Source organism: Plutella xylostella, chromosome 4 (genome assembly GCF_932276165.1).
Source record: "Plutella xylostella chromosome 4, ilPluXylo3.1, whole genome shotgun sequence".
Classification (NCBI taxonomy): domain Eukaryota; kingdom Metazoa; phylum Arthropoda; class Insecta; order Lepidoptera; family Plutellidae; genus Plutella; species Plutella xylostella.
The window spans coordinates 2,565,054-2,579,740 of NC_063984.1; the positions used below are offsets into that span (position 1 = coordinate 2,565,054).

At 34.0% G+C, this 14,687-nt stretch overlaps 2 protein-coding genes and 2 long non-coding RNA genes across 6 annotated transcripts in view; 2 read left to right on the forward strand and 2 right to left on the reverse strand.

Moving 5' to 3' along the window:
- Positions 1-14,687, forward strand: part of LOC105386954 (cilia- and flagella-associated protein 43) — a 50,604-nt gene that overhangs the window by 3,472 nt on the left and 32,445 nt on the right. The gene's annotated exons all lie outside the window — the stretch shown is intronic.
- On the reverse strand, positions 225-3,957 carry LOC125490904. The gene is made up of 5 exons (XR_007267962.1): positions 3,764-3,957; positions 3,137-3,265; positions 2,356-2,489; positions 1,865-1,924; positions 225-1,525 (listed from the first exon to the last, which is right to left on the reverse strand). It is a non-coding gene; the product is annotated as an uncharacterized LOC125490904 (long non-coding RNA).
- Positions 7,024-13,041, forward strand: LOC119692509. Of its 3 annotated transcripts, none has more exons than XM_048631344.1 (3): positions 7,024-7,622; positions 7,728-12,035; positions 12,487-13,041. In XM_048631344.1, the coding sequence occupies exons 1-2, from the start codon at positions 7,061-7,063 to the stop codon at positions 11,063-11,065; spliced, it is 3,900 nt and encodes a 1,299-aa protein (XP_048487301.1). In that variant the 5' UTR covers positions 7,024-7,060; the 3' UTR covers positions 11,066-12,035; positions 12,487-13,041. The 3 variants fall into 3 exon arrangements, with proteins under 3 accessions (XP_048487301.1, XP_048487306.1, XP_048487296.1); XM_048631349.1 differs by having other exon boundaries at positions 7,024-7,517; XM_048631339.1 differs by having other exon boundaries at positions 7,024-12,035.
- Positions 13,036-13,744, reverse strand: LOC119690801. Its single transcript, XR_007267963.1, has 2 exons — positions 13,540-13,744; positions 13,036-13,433 (listed from the first exon to the last, which is right to left on the reverse strand). It is a non-coding gene; the product is annotated as an uncharacterized LOC119690801 (long non-coding RNA).

A 14,687-nucleotide genomic window follows, 5' to 3' on the forward strand; every position in this document is an offset into this window, starting at 1 on the left:
TCTTTTTTTTATTTTAATGATGGTTACTTTTAAAAATACATACAGTAATGAATGTAACCAGTTATATTACAGACTTATTTTGGGTTCTTAATATGTAGGTAAATAAAAGATGCCAAGACAAATTTATTTTATTTTAAGTATACAAATCCACATTAGAAACTACATCAACACAATCATGTTAAATTATTTTATATTGTTATAAGTAGGTATGATTAAAATCACAATGATATTTCTAAATTTATTATTTATCAATCAGAATATGGATACAACAGTTAAAATCGATAGCTTGAATTATATCATAGCTCTTTTAAGTAAGAGCATACTTTATTAAATAAAACAGAATAAAATGTGATCTACTAATAAACCTAAACTTAAATAGAACCTATAAATATTAAAATATATATAAATAATATAATTGTTACGTTCACTTCACTCTCACTGCACTAACTCATTGTTACTACTACTCGACAACAGGTGTCGCTATTATTACCGCTACTCGGCAACAGATGGCGCCATGTGTCCAAAGAGTTAAAATAAATACAGCTGTTTTCATTTTTATAAACATACGTATTCTTTAGGGTTTTAATTTCTGTCTTGTTAAATATTCTGCTAATTCAATTATTAAACTACAATATTGGAAATAATTAGTGCGCATGGCATTAATGAAGGTCAATGCGCATAGTCAAAACATTGCGCATTCCGTGGCTAACCTCTCCGCGTCGATCGACCTGCGAACGGAACGGAACTGTCAGTGCTAACAAGAGCCTCTTCGTTTCGTTGTGCTGTTTTTGGTGCTGAGTGTTTGTAAAAAGTTACTAGCTTTTGGTTTTGTTTTGGTGCTTGTGTACAATAGAATTACAGGTAAGTCAATACAAAACTTAATAGATAATATCCAATTTTTACATAGCATTGATAAGATCTTTGTAATTTCCCCCGGTTTAATTTTTGAGAAATGCCACATCAGTTTCGGCTATTGTGGTTATAAACAGTCATTCCCTTTCTTATATGACTGTCTCTGAATATGTAGGACTTGAGATATGTGTAGGAATTTGTTTACCTACGTTGTAAATGCTCCATCAATTCTGACTGTCCCTTTTAATTCCGTGCCTTATCATTAGCAAGCAATTTGTTCACCAACTATAAATACAGGCTACTCCCACTATTGTACCCATAGGTAGAAATACATTATAACAATAACATGCAATGATAAAAGATAGATAAATTATTTTTCATTATTACTTGCCTTATCTGGTAACCTGTATGATATATTTTGTTGATTATGTTTCTACCATTTCTTTTGGGATAGGTGTTGGTTTGTTTTATTTAACATGCTCTCGGTTTTATTTTCTAGTAACTGTTAAAATAAAACTTAGAGCTAAAAAGTTTTCTGGTAGTGATTCTAGGATTTTTAAAAAGTTGCCTATCCAGGTTGTCTGTTGATCAAAATCCATGTAGTAGTTTTGTCGTCACATTCGCTGGGTACTTCGACATGTCGATGTTGCATCGTCATCTTCACCCAGGTGATCTGTTGGCAAGAAACGATACATTAATAAATAGGCGTGCCAAATAAATAACATTGCTGTGTGAACTAAAAACTATAAAAGTTTCAGTTTTCTCGCAAACAAAGTGGCGCCTCTAGCGGAAACTATCATGAAACTTTTGACAGATAATCTATGCAGGTGACAGAAGAAAACAAAAAAATTTTCGTTTACGTAAATTGCAAAACCCGTACTAGAGGCCCTGATACAGGATGTGCTGCACCATGATTTTATTTATTTGGCTTTCCTATGCATTATGCTGGTCTTCAGTTTCAATATCATTTAAATGACTTTATTGTTTTAAAATAATGTATTTCTACACTTACCTTCTCATTATAGAGGCATGGCCCGGGGGCAGCGGCGGTATTCCCGAAAAAATAGGAAAGCTGAAATTTAGAAGAAAAAAAATATTAAATAAAGATATAAGAAGAGATGTAAGAAGGCAAGCTGACAATGAGATGGTATGTCTGCAAAGCCAATCATAAAGAACCAAATAAACTGCTTATGGGCTTATGGTTATATTAAACCGATTGCATGTATCTATATACTCGAAGCATGTATCATATTTGTTTTCTCAGCCTCACACTTTAACTCAGGTAAGTTCTGAAGCACATTTACTGATTCTACACTATGTTTGAATTCAGTTTCATGAAATTGATTATTCAGTAGACTGTGAGGATCTACACCTCTTGACAGACAGTCAGCTGGATTTAATTCAGTAGGAATATAGTTCCCTTTTTCAGGTACCTTCTCACATTCCCAGAACCCATCTATTTTCCTATTTAAAGACTCTGTTGAGACAGCCTCAGATACTGACTTGCAAAAGTTACTTGGTAGTGATGAACATCCCTCGCTGTTCAATGGTGCAGTGCCAGCAACAATGTAGCCGAACTGAGTGTTGTGTAGAAACAGCTGACCTGGTATCACTGGCAGTCTCTCACGCAGTAGGATCTGAAACATGATGTCACACCCAAGTAAAATATCTATATTTCTAGGTTCGCTGAAGCATTGGCAAGCTGAATGTGAGATGGTATGTTGATGTCCTGTACATTGACACGGAAATGAGGCATTGAAGATGTTATGTTGGGGACAATGCATGATAGAACAGTGAGTTTATAATCACTGTTGGCTGACTGGATAGCAAATCGAGCCTTTTGGTTGGTTGTGTTGGAAGCATTGCACACACCAACAATTGTTTTCTTCATCGAAGAACTCAGTATTAATTCGCTTAGCTAGATCCTTTAGGATAAAATTTACAGAGCTCCCTGAATCTAGTAGAGCTCTAGCATAGATATGCTCACCATTTTTAGCTTGAAGCTTGACAGATATTGTAGGCAATAATACCTCACTCTGTATGTTAGACATCAATGAAACATGATTAGTAGCAGCAGCGGCAGCGGGTTGGCTATTATGAAGCAAGGTGTTGTGCTTGCCTTTGTAGATACCACACTTAAAGAAATATCTGCATTTTTGGTGGTTGTTGAGGCATATAGTGCATAGCTTATTGTTGGCCACATATGAAATCCTTTCATGCACTGCAGCTAGTTTAAACTTTTCACATCTAAATAGTTTGTGATTAGAAGCATGACAGTACTTACATGTGGGTTCTTCAGTGATGGGTTTGATGTTGTTAGCTATGTATGACGGCTTTTTTGGAGTGTCCTTACTCACACTCTGGCCTGTAGACTCGCAGGATGTGATGTTTCCCATTGCTGCAGCTCTTTTTTCTAGAAAAGTCAAAGAAAGTGAAACCCTTGCAATGTATATTGATCTAGTTTCCGCTGAATGATCGCAATTATTATTAAGTCGCATGAGTCAACCGGTATATTTAAGCCTTTCAACGCACTACTATGCTGTCTGACTGTAGCTATGAATTCCCTTATATTCTGTGCTGTACATTTAGTGATCGGTTTCATATCTAATATTGAGTTTATGTGGTGGTTTATAACAATCAATTTATTGTCATAACGCTTGGCTAGTAGTTCCAGAGCAATCACATAGTTAGAACTGTCCAGAGATAGATGTTTTATTAGATCTAACGCCTCCCCATAAACAAGAGAACGCAGATAGTAAAACTTATCACATCGGGATAACCTATCATGTGCAAATACACTTTGGAACAAGTTCATAAACGCATAGTATTCACTAACTGTGCCACCGAATTTTGGTATCTCAATAGGAGGAAGCCTGTTGTGGTTTGTGTGAGAGTTAGTAGAGTTACGTACCTTTTCAGATGTCTGTACCATCTGTTGTCATTTGGACGCTTGCGCTGTTATCCAAGTAGGTAAAAGTCTTGTTTACTGTAATTCTTCACTTGCTGCTGTCTGTTTGTTTGGATAACATTTTGTTTACATTGAGATTTGAAATGCCCAAATAGGTTGCTGTCCACAGAGTACATTAATTATCGGCCATAATAACAAATAACGTTCCGTATTATGCACACATTGCGTGAATGACATATACACACTGAAATATTTTGTAGTATGCAAATTCTATATTTTTTTAAAATATTGATGTCAGTATTAGTAATATAAATATATACGTAATATGTAATGTTTTATTTTATAAAATTTTCGTGAATGAATAGATACTAAAATATTTAATAACTATTATAGCAGTTGAATTTGACGTAATATTTTGACTGTAAAGAAACGTACCATTGCCGGAGTTTTAATAATTACCAGTATTAAAAATAAATAATAGTAAAATAATGTTGCCAGATATTATTTGGACTCAATTATCATTATTATAATTCTCATTACAGCGCTATCTATAGATGTGCTCACAAACAAAAAATTAGAGCTTGAAAAATAAGAGTGACATTTTGTATTAGCTGAAAAGCCCATGTTGCTGTCATAGACAATTCACCGATTCATGATGATTTTTGTAGTTAAAATAATTTTATTTATTATATAGCGTTCGTTTTTTTCTGTGATTAAAATAGATTTATGTAGTTTATTGGCTCAGTGTTTATGAACGTTCTTTTTTCTCTGCGATGAAAATACAAAAAAAAAATTGTAGATTTATGAACGTTCTGTGATTTCAAAAATATTTTTTTTACTGGCAACACTACTACTATTGTAGTGATGTACACACGGTCTGTCTTGTTCGTCAATCGAGTTAACCTGTAATAATATAATATTGTCCCACTAATGAGCCGTTTTACTTGACAACTGTCAGTTGAGTTTTTGTACAAGCCTTTATTTTGTACAATATTCTTCTTACTTCTATTTAGTAAAATTTACAAGTTCAGAATGTTTATTTTTCAAGCGTCGTTGCTGTAGAGAACGCATGAGGGCAGATATAGAATTTCCTCTCTGGAAATAAGATGTGAGCTGACACAAAATCTGTGTTCTGAGGGTTTGACAGTTCAGTACAACTCAGACACTGTATAACGTTCGAATAGACGACCACTGTCAAAGAGGAGAAAAAGTAAAACATAATAATTTTAATAATACCTGTTTCCCCAGTGGCCCTATCGTGAAGTCGAAACAAATTCAATACAAGTTCGGTATAAGGGGTCAGTTCTTAAAATAAAATTATGCTTCCAAAATTGTTCCCCAATGATTTATACATTGTAATTTTCGTATTATGTAGACCAGTGTTTTTCAACCTTTTTCATGACGCGACCCCCCTGGTATAAAAAAATATTTCGCGACCCCCTTGGCCCTTTCGGTTTTTTATCATGTATGTATGTGTATGTTACAGTATTCCCAATATTCATTCCATACGACGTATTGATGGTTTCCATGATTAGGATACAAAGATTACAAAATAGTACATACTCATCGGATTTAAAAACACATTATTTTAGAATTACACACTTAGAATACGTGTGGCTATGTACATAGGTACGTACAACTAATGCCATTGCGACCCGGAATTTCTTTTTCGAAATTAGCTTTTTCTATCTGACTTTTTTGAGCATTTCAATATCTTGAATAAAAGTTTTCAACGGTGAAATGAAAGTAAAAAGACAAACTACAAAAAAATAAATACTTGTGGTCGTCGTCTTTGAACCAGGCAGGAAGACCTACCCACGCTACGTTTGCCTATTCGTGGTCTCTACTCGGGAACTCGTCTACCCCAACGGTTATCGGTTCTTCGGCAGATATGACCTGCCCACTGCCACTTCAGCTTGCATATTTTGACAGCAATGCCAGTAATCTTAATCCTCTGACTGACGGAAAACCTCATTTCCGATACGATTTATCAGAGAAACCCCAAGCATAGCTCTCTCCATAGCACGCTGAGCGACTTTAAATCGGTGGACTAGTCCTACCGTCAGTGCCCACGTTTCTGCACCATACGTCATCACAGGCAGGAAGCACTGGTTGAAATCTTTAGTCTTCAGGCTCTGAGGGATGGCCAAGGAGAATTTGTGCTGTAGAAGTTTTCCGAATACAGCCCAACCCATTTGGATGCGCCTTGCAGCCTCCTCGTCGAAGTTGCTTCTGCCTAGCCGAATTTGCCTTTTGTCTCCCCGAGGTAGACATATCTTGCACAAATTCGATTGTTGCCTCACCAACGATCATCGGCTCCAGTTCGATGTGAGCATTGTACCTATATGACTTTCGTCTTGTCCAAATTTATACCCCGAAGCCTACACGTTGGGAAGCAGCATTTAGGCCACTTCCATCATCCAGCTGAGTTCCTGCAGAGATTTTGCCATAATAACGATGTCGTCCGCGAAGCAGAGAGGTGTATCATGTACTCGCCATTTATACATATGCCAAGTCCGGCGGAATCGTACAGACTCCTCAACTCCTCGATATAGCGCCATTCGATTTGAAATCTCTGCAACGCTACCAAAATTTCCCATGTCTCGATGGAGTTGAAGGGGTTTTCATAGTCCACAAAGGCTAGACACAGAGGCTGATTATACTCTTCGGTATTCTGTGTAATCTGCCTTACTGTGTGGATGTGGTCTATTGTACTAAAACAGATCCATGAGATAATTTAATTAATAAAAAACAAGCTCAGCCTTCGCATTTAAGATTTTTTTTTATTCTTAAAGTATGAGTACTAATTGTCTTTATTGTTTTTGTACTAAAGTTCCCAGTATTTTCGCCCTTTGGCGACCCCCCTACAGAAGCTTCGCGACCCCCCAGGGGGTCGCGACCCACAGGTTGAAAAACACTGATGTAGACTAACGACTTCAAATATATAGTTTTTTTGAATGAATCGAGTACCTGAATGTGCTATCGAATCGAGTGACAGACAACCAAAGTGATGATCGAACATCCCTACTTTGGAATATTTTTATCCCCCAAAGAGAACGCACGCTAAAAATTTTATTGAATTTTAATCAATTTAAATCGCACGCATAAGTGTATTTTTTTCAATAAATATCTGTAATTGTATGTATTGTATTATATTTTGTATATATTTAGGCTTATTTTTATTTATTTTCGTAGTTATTCGTCGTGTTGTGAAAGGTAGGTGCAGTGCCATCCATAGTGCAGTTTATTGATATTTGGTAAGTAACATCGTTACATTTCTTGTAATATAAGCTGATAATTATGTACCAAACGGACAAAAAATATCGACTGTTATCGGATATATTATTAGATGTCACTGCTTCTAATGTCAATTCGGTAACTAGAGAAACATGTGTAAAGATTGCTACAGTTCTAAAAAATAAAAAAAGTACAATCTCCCGAATTTATCAAAATCCTAAATGCTTACGAAAGATTTTAAACTCAAAAAAATTTTTAAACTATCATAGAAACAGACATTATCCCGAAATTTTTCAAAATTTGCAGCCTGAAATCAATGCTCTAAATCATAGCGTAAATAATTCCCCTGTTTACTCTCCACTTGGGAACATCAATTCGCCACAGGATTTGGACAATATTTACTTACAGCCTGAAGGCAGTCATGCTCTAAATCATAGCATAAATAATTCCCCTGTTTACTCTCCACTTGGCATCATCAATTTGCCACAGGATTTAGACAATATTTACTTACAGCCTGAAGGCAGTCATGCTCTAAATCATAGCATAAATAATTCCCCTGTTTACTCTCCACTTGGCATCATCAATTTGCCACAGGATTTAGACAATATTTACTTACAGCCTGAAGGCAGTCATGCTCTAAATCATAGCATAAATAATTCCCCTGTTTACTCTCCACTTGGCATCATCAATTTGCCACAGGATTTAGACAATATTTACTTACAGCCTGAAGGCAGTCAATCACAGTACTCTAATTGTTACGATAGTATCTATACTAATCATACACAATCCTCTTCAGGAAGAATCTACTCAGAAGTCAGTCAATTTGAGAACTGTGAGGAGAGCAAACTGTATTTAAATGCTCCTGCAAGTTTATCGTCTATAATTATAGATAGTTTTAATACTTTTAAACATATCAATCATACAGAATCCACTCCATTACCAATAACAAGCTCTCCATCACTAATATTAAAAGATCAAGATATTATAGATGCACCAATATTTGACAACAGTCATTTGAATGATCATGTCTTACCCACTTGTACTGTTAGTAAATGCTACTTAGTTGACGGTAATCAGCCTAACCATTCAATAGTAAACAATAATAATGATATATCAGATGTAATTTTTGACATACCAAAAGAAGTACAAAATTTAACAATAGATACAAAAAATGATAAAATTTTGCCTCTTACCTCTAAAAATATTTCACCAACAGCTATAGATAAAAATTCAGCACTAGATTATGTAGAGGGAACATTTATTATAAATAATTCACTTTACAATGTCATTGTTGAAAATAATAAATTAGTTGAAAAGTTTTACCCGTATGTGATAAAGACCTTAATACATAACTACGTCAATAATACCTGTACCTTTAATATACGCTATAAAAGCTATAAAAAAAAATATTGTCAATTTAAAATTGTGATGGAATGTATTCATAGAGATTGTAAAAAAGTCAAAGTATTATTAAAAACAAGTGACTATTCAGCTGAAGTAAAAAGTAACAGTTTAAATTTCAGCCACAAAAGTCCTAAGACAGGTTGGGTTACAGGTGTTGAAAGAGAAATTCTTAAAAGAAGGTTATATAATGACAAAGCATTAAATGTAAAAAATAAGGATTTAAATGACTGTCTAGATGAAAAATTTAAAAAAACCAAAAAATTAGGTTTGGTGAAATCAGATGAGGTTTACAGAAAAGCACGATCTGAAGCTCTAGCAATCAATGACAGGTCCAATAATGATTTACTTGACCTGTTGGCATATCAAAGTAAACATGCGTCATTTGTTCAACGTATTAGTATGCCATTTCAAGTGATAATATTTAGCCTCGAACAGCTACAAGTTTTGATACAGGCACCACCTACAATGCTACATTTTGATGCAACTGGCAGTGTTGTACGAAAGCCCAAACTTAGTAAAGGAAGTGAGGTTGAATGTAAACGGGTATTGTATTATTGTGGAGTGGTTAATATTGAAAATAGAATATTACCTATTTTCAGCATGATTTCTGGTATTCACACTACAGTAGCCATTTATCAATTATTAATGGATTTCAAATATTTTTGTATAAAACAGAATTTCTGGCCAGCTTTCAATGGAGTAGTGTCAGATTTTTCATTTGCCAATTTGAATGCTCTTGCATACGCATTTAATAACTGCCGTAATTTGAAAGAATATATTAATCATACTTATGATTTGATAACAGGAAAAATAACTATGTCAGAAGAGTATGTGCCTATATACTTATGTGTGGCCCATTTCATGAAAATGATGTCACAAGATGTGAAAAAACATGTTTCTGACTCAGGCCACATTAACTATATTTTGGATATGTTGGGAGGTTTGATGCAAGTCCGAAACTTAGAAGAAATTGATTTATATGTAAGATGGTTGTACATATTTTTTAATTCTAAATATGAATCTTCTTGTGTCAAGGAAGCCGAAACATCATTGTGTAATTTTAAAGATACCATTGATGTAGTTTCAGAAAATACAAATGATAACATAGAATTTGAAGATAAAAATGACCCTCTTTTCAGAAATAACAAATTTTTCTTTAGATATAACGATCTTATTAGTAAAATTGACATAGACTCTGAAGTGCCCAATACTGAGTTGAATGTTTATTACAATCCAACTCTTTTCGACATAATTCTCAAGAAGTATCTGACAGTAACACCACTGTGGTCAAACATTTTAAAAAAAGAAAGAGTTTCAAATGCATCTGTCGAAAATTTCTTTGGTACAATGAAAGCATTAGTTTTAAATAAAAGGTCATATCTGAAATGCACGCAATTTATAAGATTAGAAAGAGAATATATTTTAGCTAAATTCAAAGAATTTACACATAATATACCAAAAAAGAGACTTACAAAAGCTAAGGAAGATGAAGAAACCTGGGAGAGGAAAAGGCCAAGAAAATCGATTACTCATTTTGATGGGAAACATTTAAGACCAAAAAAAACAAATTTGCTCTTAAAACACGACAAAGCATTGAATATTGCAAACATAGATCATGAACCAGGATTGTGTAAAATAAAAATAGAAAAAGGTACAGATATGAACATAGATCATGAACCAGTTCATCCAGTATTGTCTGAGATAAAAATAGAAAAGGATACAGATTTTAAACCACCTCAACAAAAAAATATTGATTACTTACAACATAGAAAAAAAAAAAAAGTGGATGAAGTAAAAATTACTGATACAGATATTAAATCACCTCAACAAAATGTAATTGATAACTTACAACTTCACAACAATGGCTTAGTGAGGGATCCATCATATTACATAACTGGTTTAGAGAGAAAATATTATGTATCTGTTTTTGATAAATCGCCTGATTTAGTCAAAGAATTAGATAAGGAAGACTTTGAGACGCTTAGTGGAACAAAATGGTTATCGAATATTGCTGTTGATCACTGTCTAGCTGTATTAAACCAAAATAATACAGACAAATATCATATTCTTTCTGTCAACTTCAGTTCGAACTTATTCTCAAATAAAATAGATTTGACTGACGAACATATACAGGAACTGAACACAAGAAATATGGAACAATCTCTAATCTTTCCAATATTGTTACAAAATCATTTTACACTTGTTCATCTTTCAAATGGTGGAAAGAAAATGACTTGTATTGATCCTAAGGGTAATGAAGTTAAATATGTCAATAAGTACGGTAACGTGATAAAAAAATATTTTAAACATGCCATAAATTTGAAGGTGTTGAAACCCAAACATATCATACAATCTGATGGTCACAATTGTGGTGTTTACGTGATAATGTTTATTGAAAAAATAATAACCAAAGGTAATTTAAATGATAAATTTTTCACTCCCCAAGGTTATAGGTCTTACCTACAGCATTGTATACTTGGTCACAGTGACTGCATTAAAGATATATGTTATATTTGTGGACGTTCTGTATTAAGCCTCAATAATAATAAAACAACATGGAAGTGCACTTTATGTCAAAGAACATTACACAATGATTGTATCTCACCAGATAGATTTTGTATGTTGTGTGCTCATTATAAACAAAACCACCTTATTCATGATTAATGCTTCACGATTATTACAATGTAATATCAATATTATACAATAATCAAATATTATTTTAATGCAATAAAATGAACATACCTACATGTAACAGGATAAATTAATGCATGAATTAACTTACAATAAGTAGTGCCCTGTTTATACCAATTATTATAATCATTGAGTAACATACTGATTACTGAAGGCACCGATTTCACCACATAATTAATGCATGACGATTATTATAATGTATACAATCAATTATAATTATACTCTAATATTATTTTAATGCAATAAAATGAACATACCTATATCCCATTCCACGGGGTAATACATTTGACAGAACCCTTATTACATCCCAATAAGGGTAGTTTTTGATTATATCAGATGTCTTTACTCCTGGAATTGGATATACACGTAACAGGATAAATTAATGCATGACATCATTATCATCAAAGAGATACCAACTGTTTACTGAAGGCACAATTTTAAATTTTTCACTACATAAAGTGGTGTAATAATAATATGTATGTTCATCCAAATTATGATTAATGCCTTCATAATAGCTACTAATGCATGACTTAGTTAGATGTAGTTAGATGAAGGGGAAACAAAGAGTTTTTCTTTTTAATCAAAAATATTATTGAGATTAAGAAAAACTCTTTCATGATGTATTATAAAATATATGAAAATTATGTGTCTTTAAATGTAACAAAACAAATATTTTCATCACATGATTTACCTTAATTTATAATACTGAAATTCCTAGCCACACCTCCCAGTGGTCCCCTTCGGTAACTAAGGTGCATTAAGGGAAACATGCAGATAATAACTCTTCATCATTAGTGCACCTTAGGCGAACGTGGCAGGAATGTAAACCTAAATAAATGTAGTCTTTTCTATAGTTATTAACGTTTATCTATGTATACAATGTTTCAGAGTGAAGACTCTCACATCATCACTATCACCAGCTCCGCCATCATATTATGTGGAGGTAGGTGTAAAAATACATTAATTTATAATAAAAAAAAACACACACACACACAAAAAAACACACACTCACGCCTTGTACTAATGTACTCCCTTGCGGGTTAATTTATAATCTTGGTAGATTAACTATAATCTAAACTTTTCATTATTAATGGACTTACTGAATGAACCTGACTGCTATGACGAAGGTCCTGTGTTCGTTTCCCGGCCGGGAAAGATATTTGTTCTTGGATCCTGTCCATATCATCCATATCCATATGATCAGCTGACCAACACCCATAGTACAGGCTATGCCTTGCTTGGGGCAGATAGTCGTGAGATGTCGTCACAAATAAAATAAATCTTTTATTCACACTAACACCCCCACAGAGAATAGAATAGAATGTACTCTGCATTTGAACATTGAACTTCAAAATAATAAAAGTTTTAAAATAATATTTATATTATCTTTTCAGAACGAACAATCATGATGAAGCTGACGCCACAACATTCCAGAACCACCATATACCGTAGTACATATACCGCGGCAACGGGAGCATGAAGAAGGACCTGCAGAACATCATCTGGGTGTTCCAAGGGACCGATCTGTATAATATCCTGATGTACGTGGCTCGAGACCTATACAAGCTGCCGCCTGTTACACTTGACCACATCAATTTGACCCGGCTCGCACCTCAAGCATTTTTTATATGAACTAATTTTAATTTGAACGATATAGATGGATTGTCAGTGATGGTTGTTCAGTCTTAGGGCCTGTTTCACAATGTCTGGGTAGTGGCTACCTGTCGGGTAAAATACATGTTGTCACTGTCAAAAAAATAATAACAGAGTGACAGCATGTATTTTACCCGACAGGTAGCCACTACCCAGACATTGTGAAACAGGCCCTTAACATCGTAATTCTACCACTAGGCTCTTATTTTTAATTTATTGAAGTCTGTAAACCTATGATATAAAATACATAATTTTGTCTGTGATTAAATTGTTTATAAATAAAAAATATATTTTAACTGAACTTATTTTATTAAATTAAAATATACATGATCGCACCACATCATTCTCTTACTGAAGGCCTCTCCCAAGGAGCACCACAACACTCTATCCTCAGCCACACATATGATCAGCCCACTGCCACTTCAGCTTGCATATTTTGACAGCTATGTTGGTAACCTTAGTCCTCTGACGGATAACCTCATTTCTGTTCTGATACGATCCATCAGAGAAACCCCAAGCCATCATGTAAGCTTTCCACCATAATTATTATCCAGGTTTCTTTGTTCATATCGAAATTTTCCCATTAATAATTTTATTGTCTCATTGAGAATATGGCTTCTGTTGTACTCCTTCAATTGGACAAATCTAATCTTCATCTTGCGCAATTCTTCTGTGTTAATCGATTTTTCTGCAACAAATGATTTTATTGGTCAGAAAAGCAGTGACTTATGGAAATTATTATATCCAGGGGATTTATATGTACCGTCTTATGAATTTATAATTAGAATTCTAACCTTCATAATTAATCTTGTTTATCGACCAACACTTCGCTAGTCTGCTTCTCCGCCAAACACCTTATACTCGTCGAAATACAATAGGCCCGTTTGGACAGATACACAAATTTGCTATTTTCTCTTCATTTACTTGATGAAATATATAAAAAGAACATAATCTGGCTTATTTTTTAACGGCTGAAAGGAAAAAGAACTTTTAAAGCACGAAAAGTTACTTATTGTTGAGATTTTTTATGATTTAGATTTGACACCAGCAACCATACATTTTGTAGCTGTCCAAACGGGCCTATTATATTTCGACGAGTATAGATTATTCACTTAGGGCCGATTTTTCAATGCTCAGATAGACAACCAGATAGCGTTTATTCGACAGATAGCGAAATATTGAATTTTTCAACAGTCAGATAGAACTTATTCGTCCAATAACTCAGTTACCTGGAGAATAAATCTATCTGCTGCTTGGGCCGCCAGATAGCGCTTATTCGATTGATAATTTGACATTTGAGGTTATTAAGTAAGTTCTTTTTTGTGTTTATACCAATTCTAAACTATACAAGCGCAGAGAATAATCGTCTTTTCAATGGATATTTTCAATGATATTGATGATTAGGCGATCGAAAAAGAGGCAGTAGGTAATGAACGAATATATTAATCCTGTTGAAAGGAAAGTCAGAGTCGTCAAAACGCCGGCCTGATCATTACAGCATGTGGGATGCAAAAGAATTTCATCGCCGAAAGGCGCCAGACTACAAACATTATTTTTGATTTATTTTTAAGCATTAATTTTATAAAACAGGAATGTAGCAGCACTTCCTTCATAATAAAATATTAAGGTACATATAGTTTCATTTTATGATAAGTAGGTAACCTATGCTATATATAAGTATCTAAGACATCCCTCCTGCTTGGCGGGATGATCTTCTATGTCCAGTAGTGGACTGCTATAGGCTGAGGAGAAAAGAGAGAAACCATCCAGTACTTGATAATAAAACATAGGTGTTATTTCTTTCAGTTTTTATTCATTAAATTTAAATTAAGGATACGTTGAATGCTAATGTTGGAGCAAATGCCTAATAAACACCTTTTCTTCTATATCGTTAAATGAAGGTAAATTTGAGGGCGCACTTCCAGTATTGTACATCTCCTGC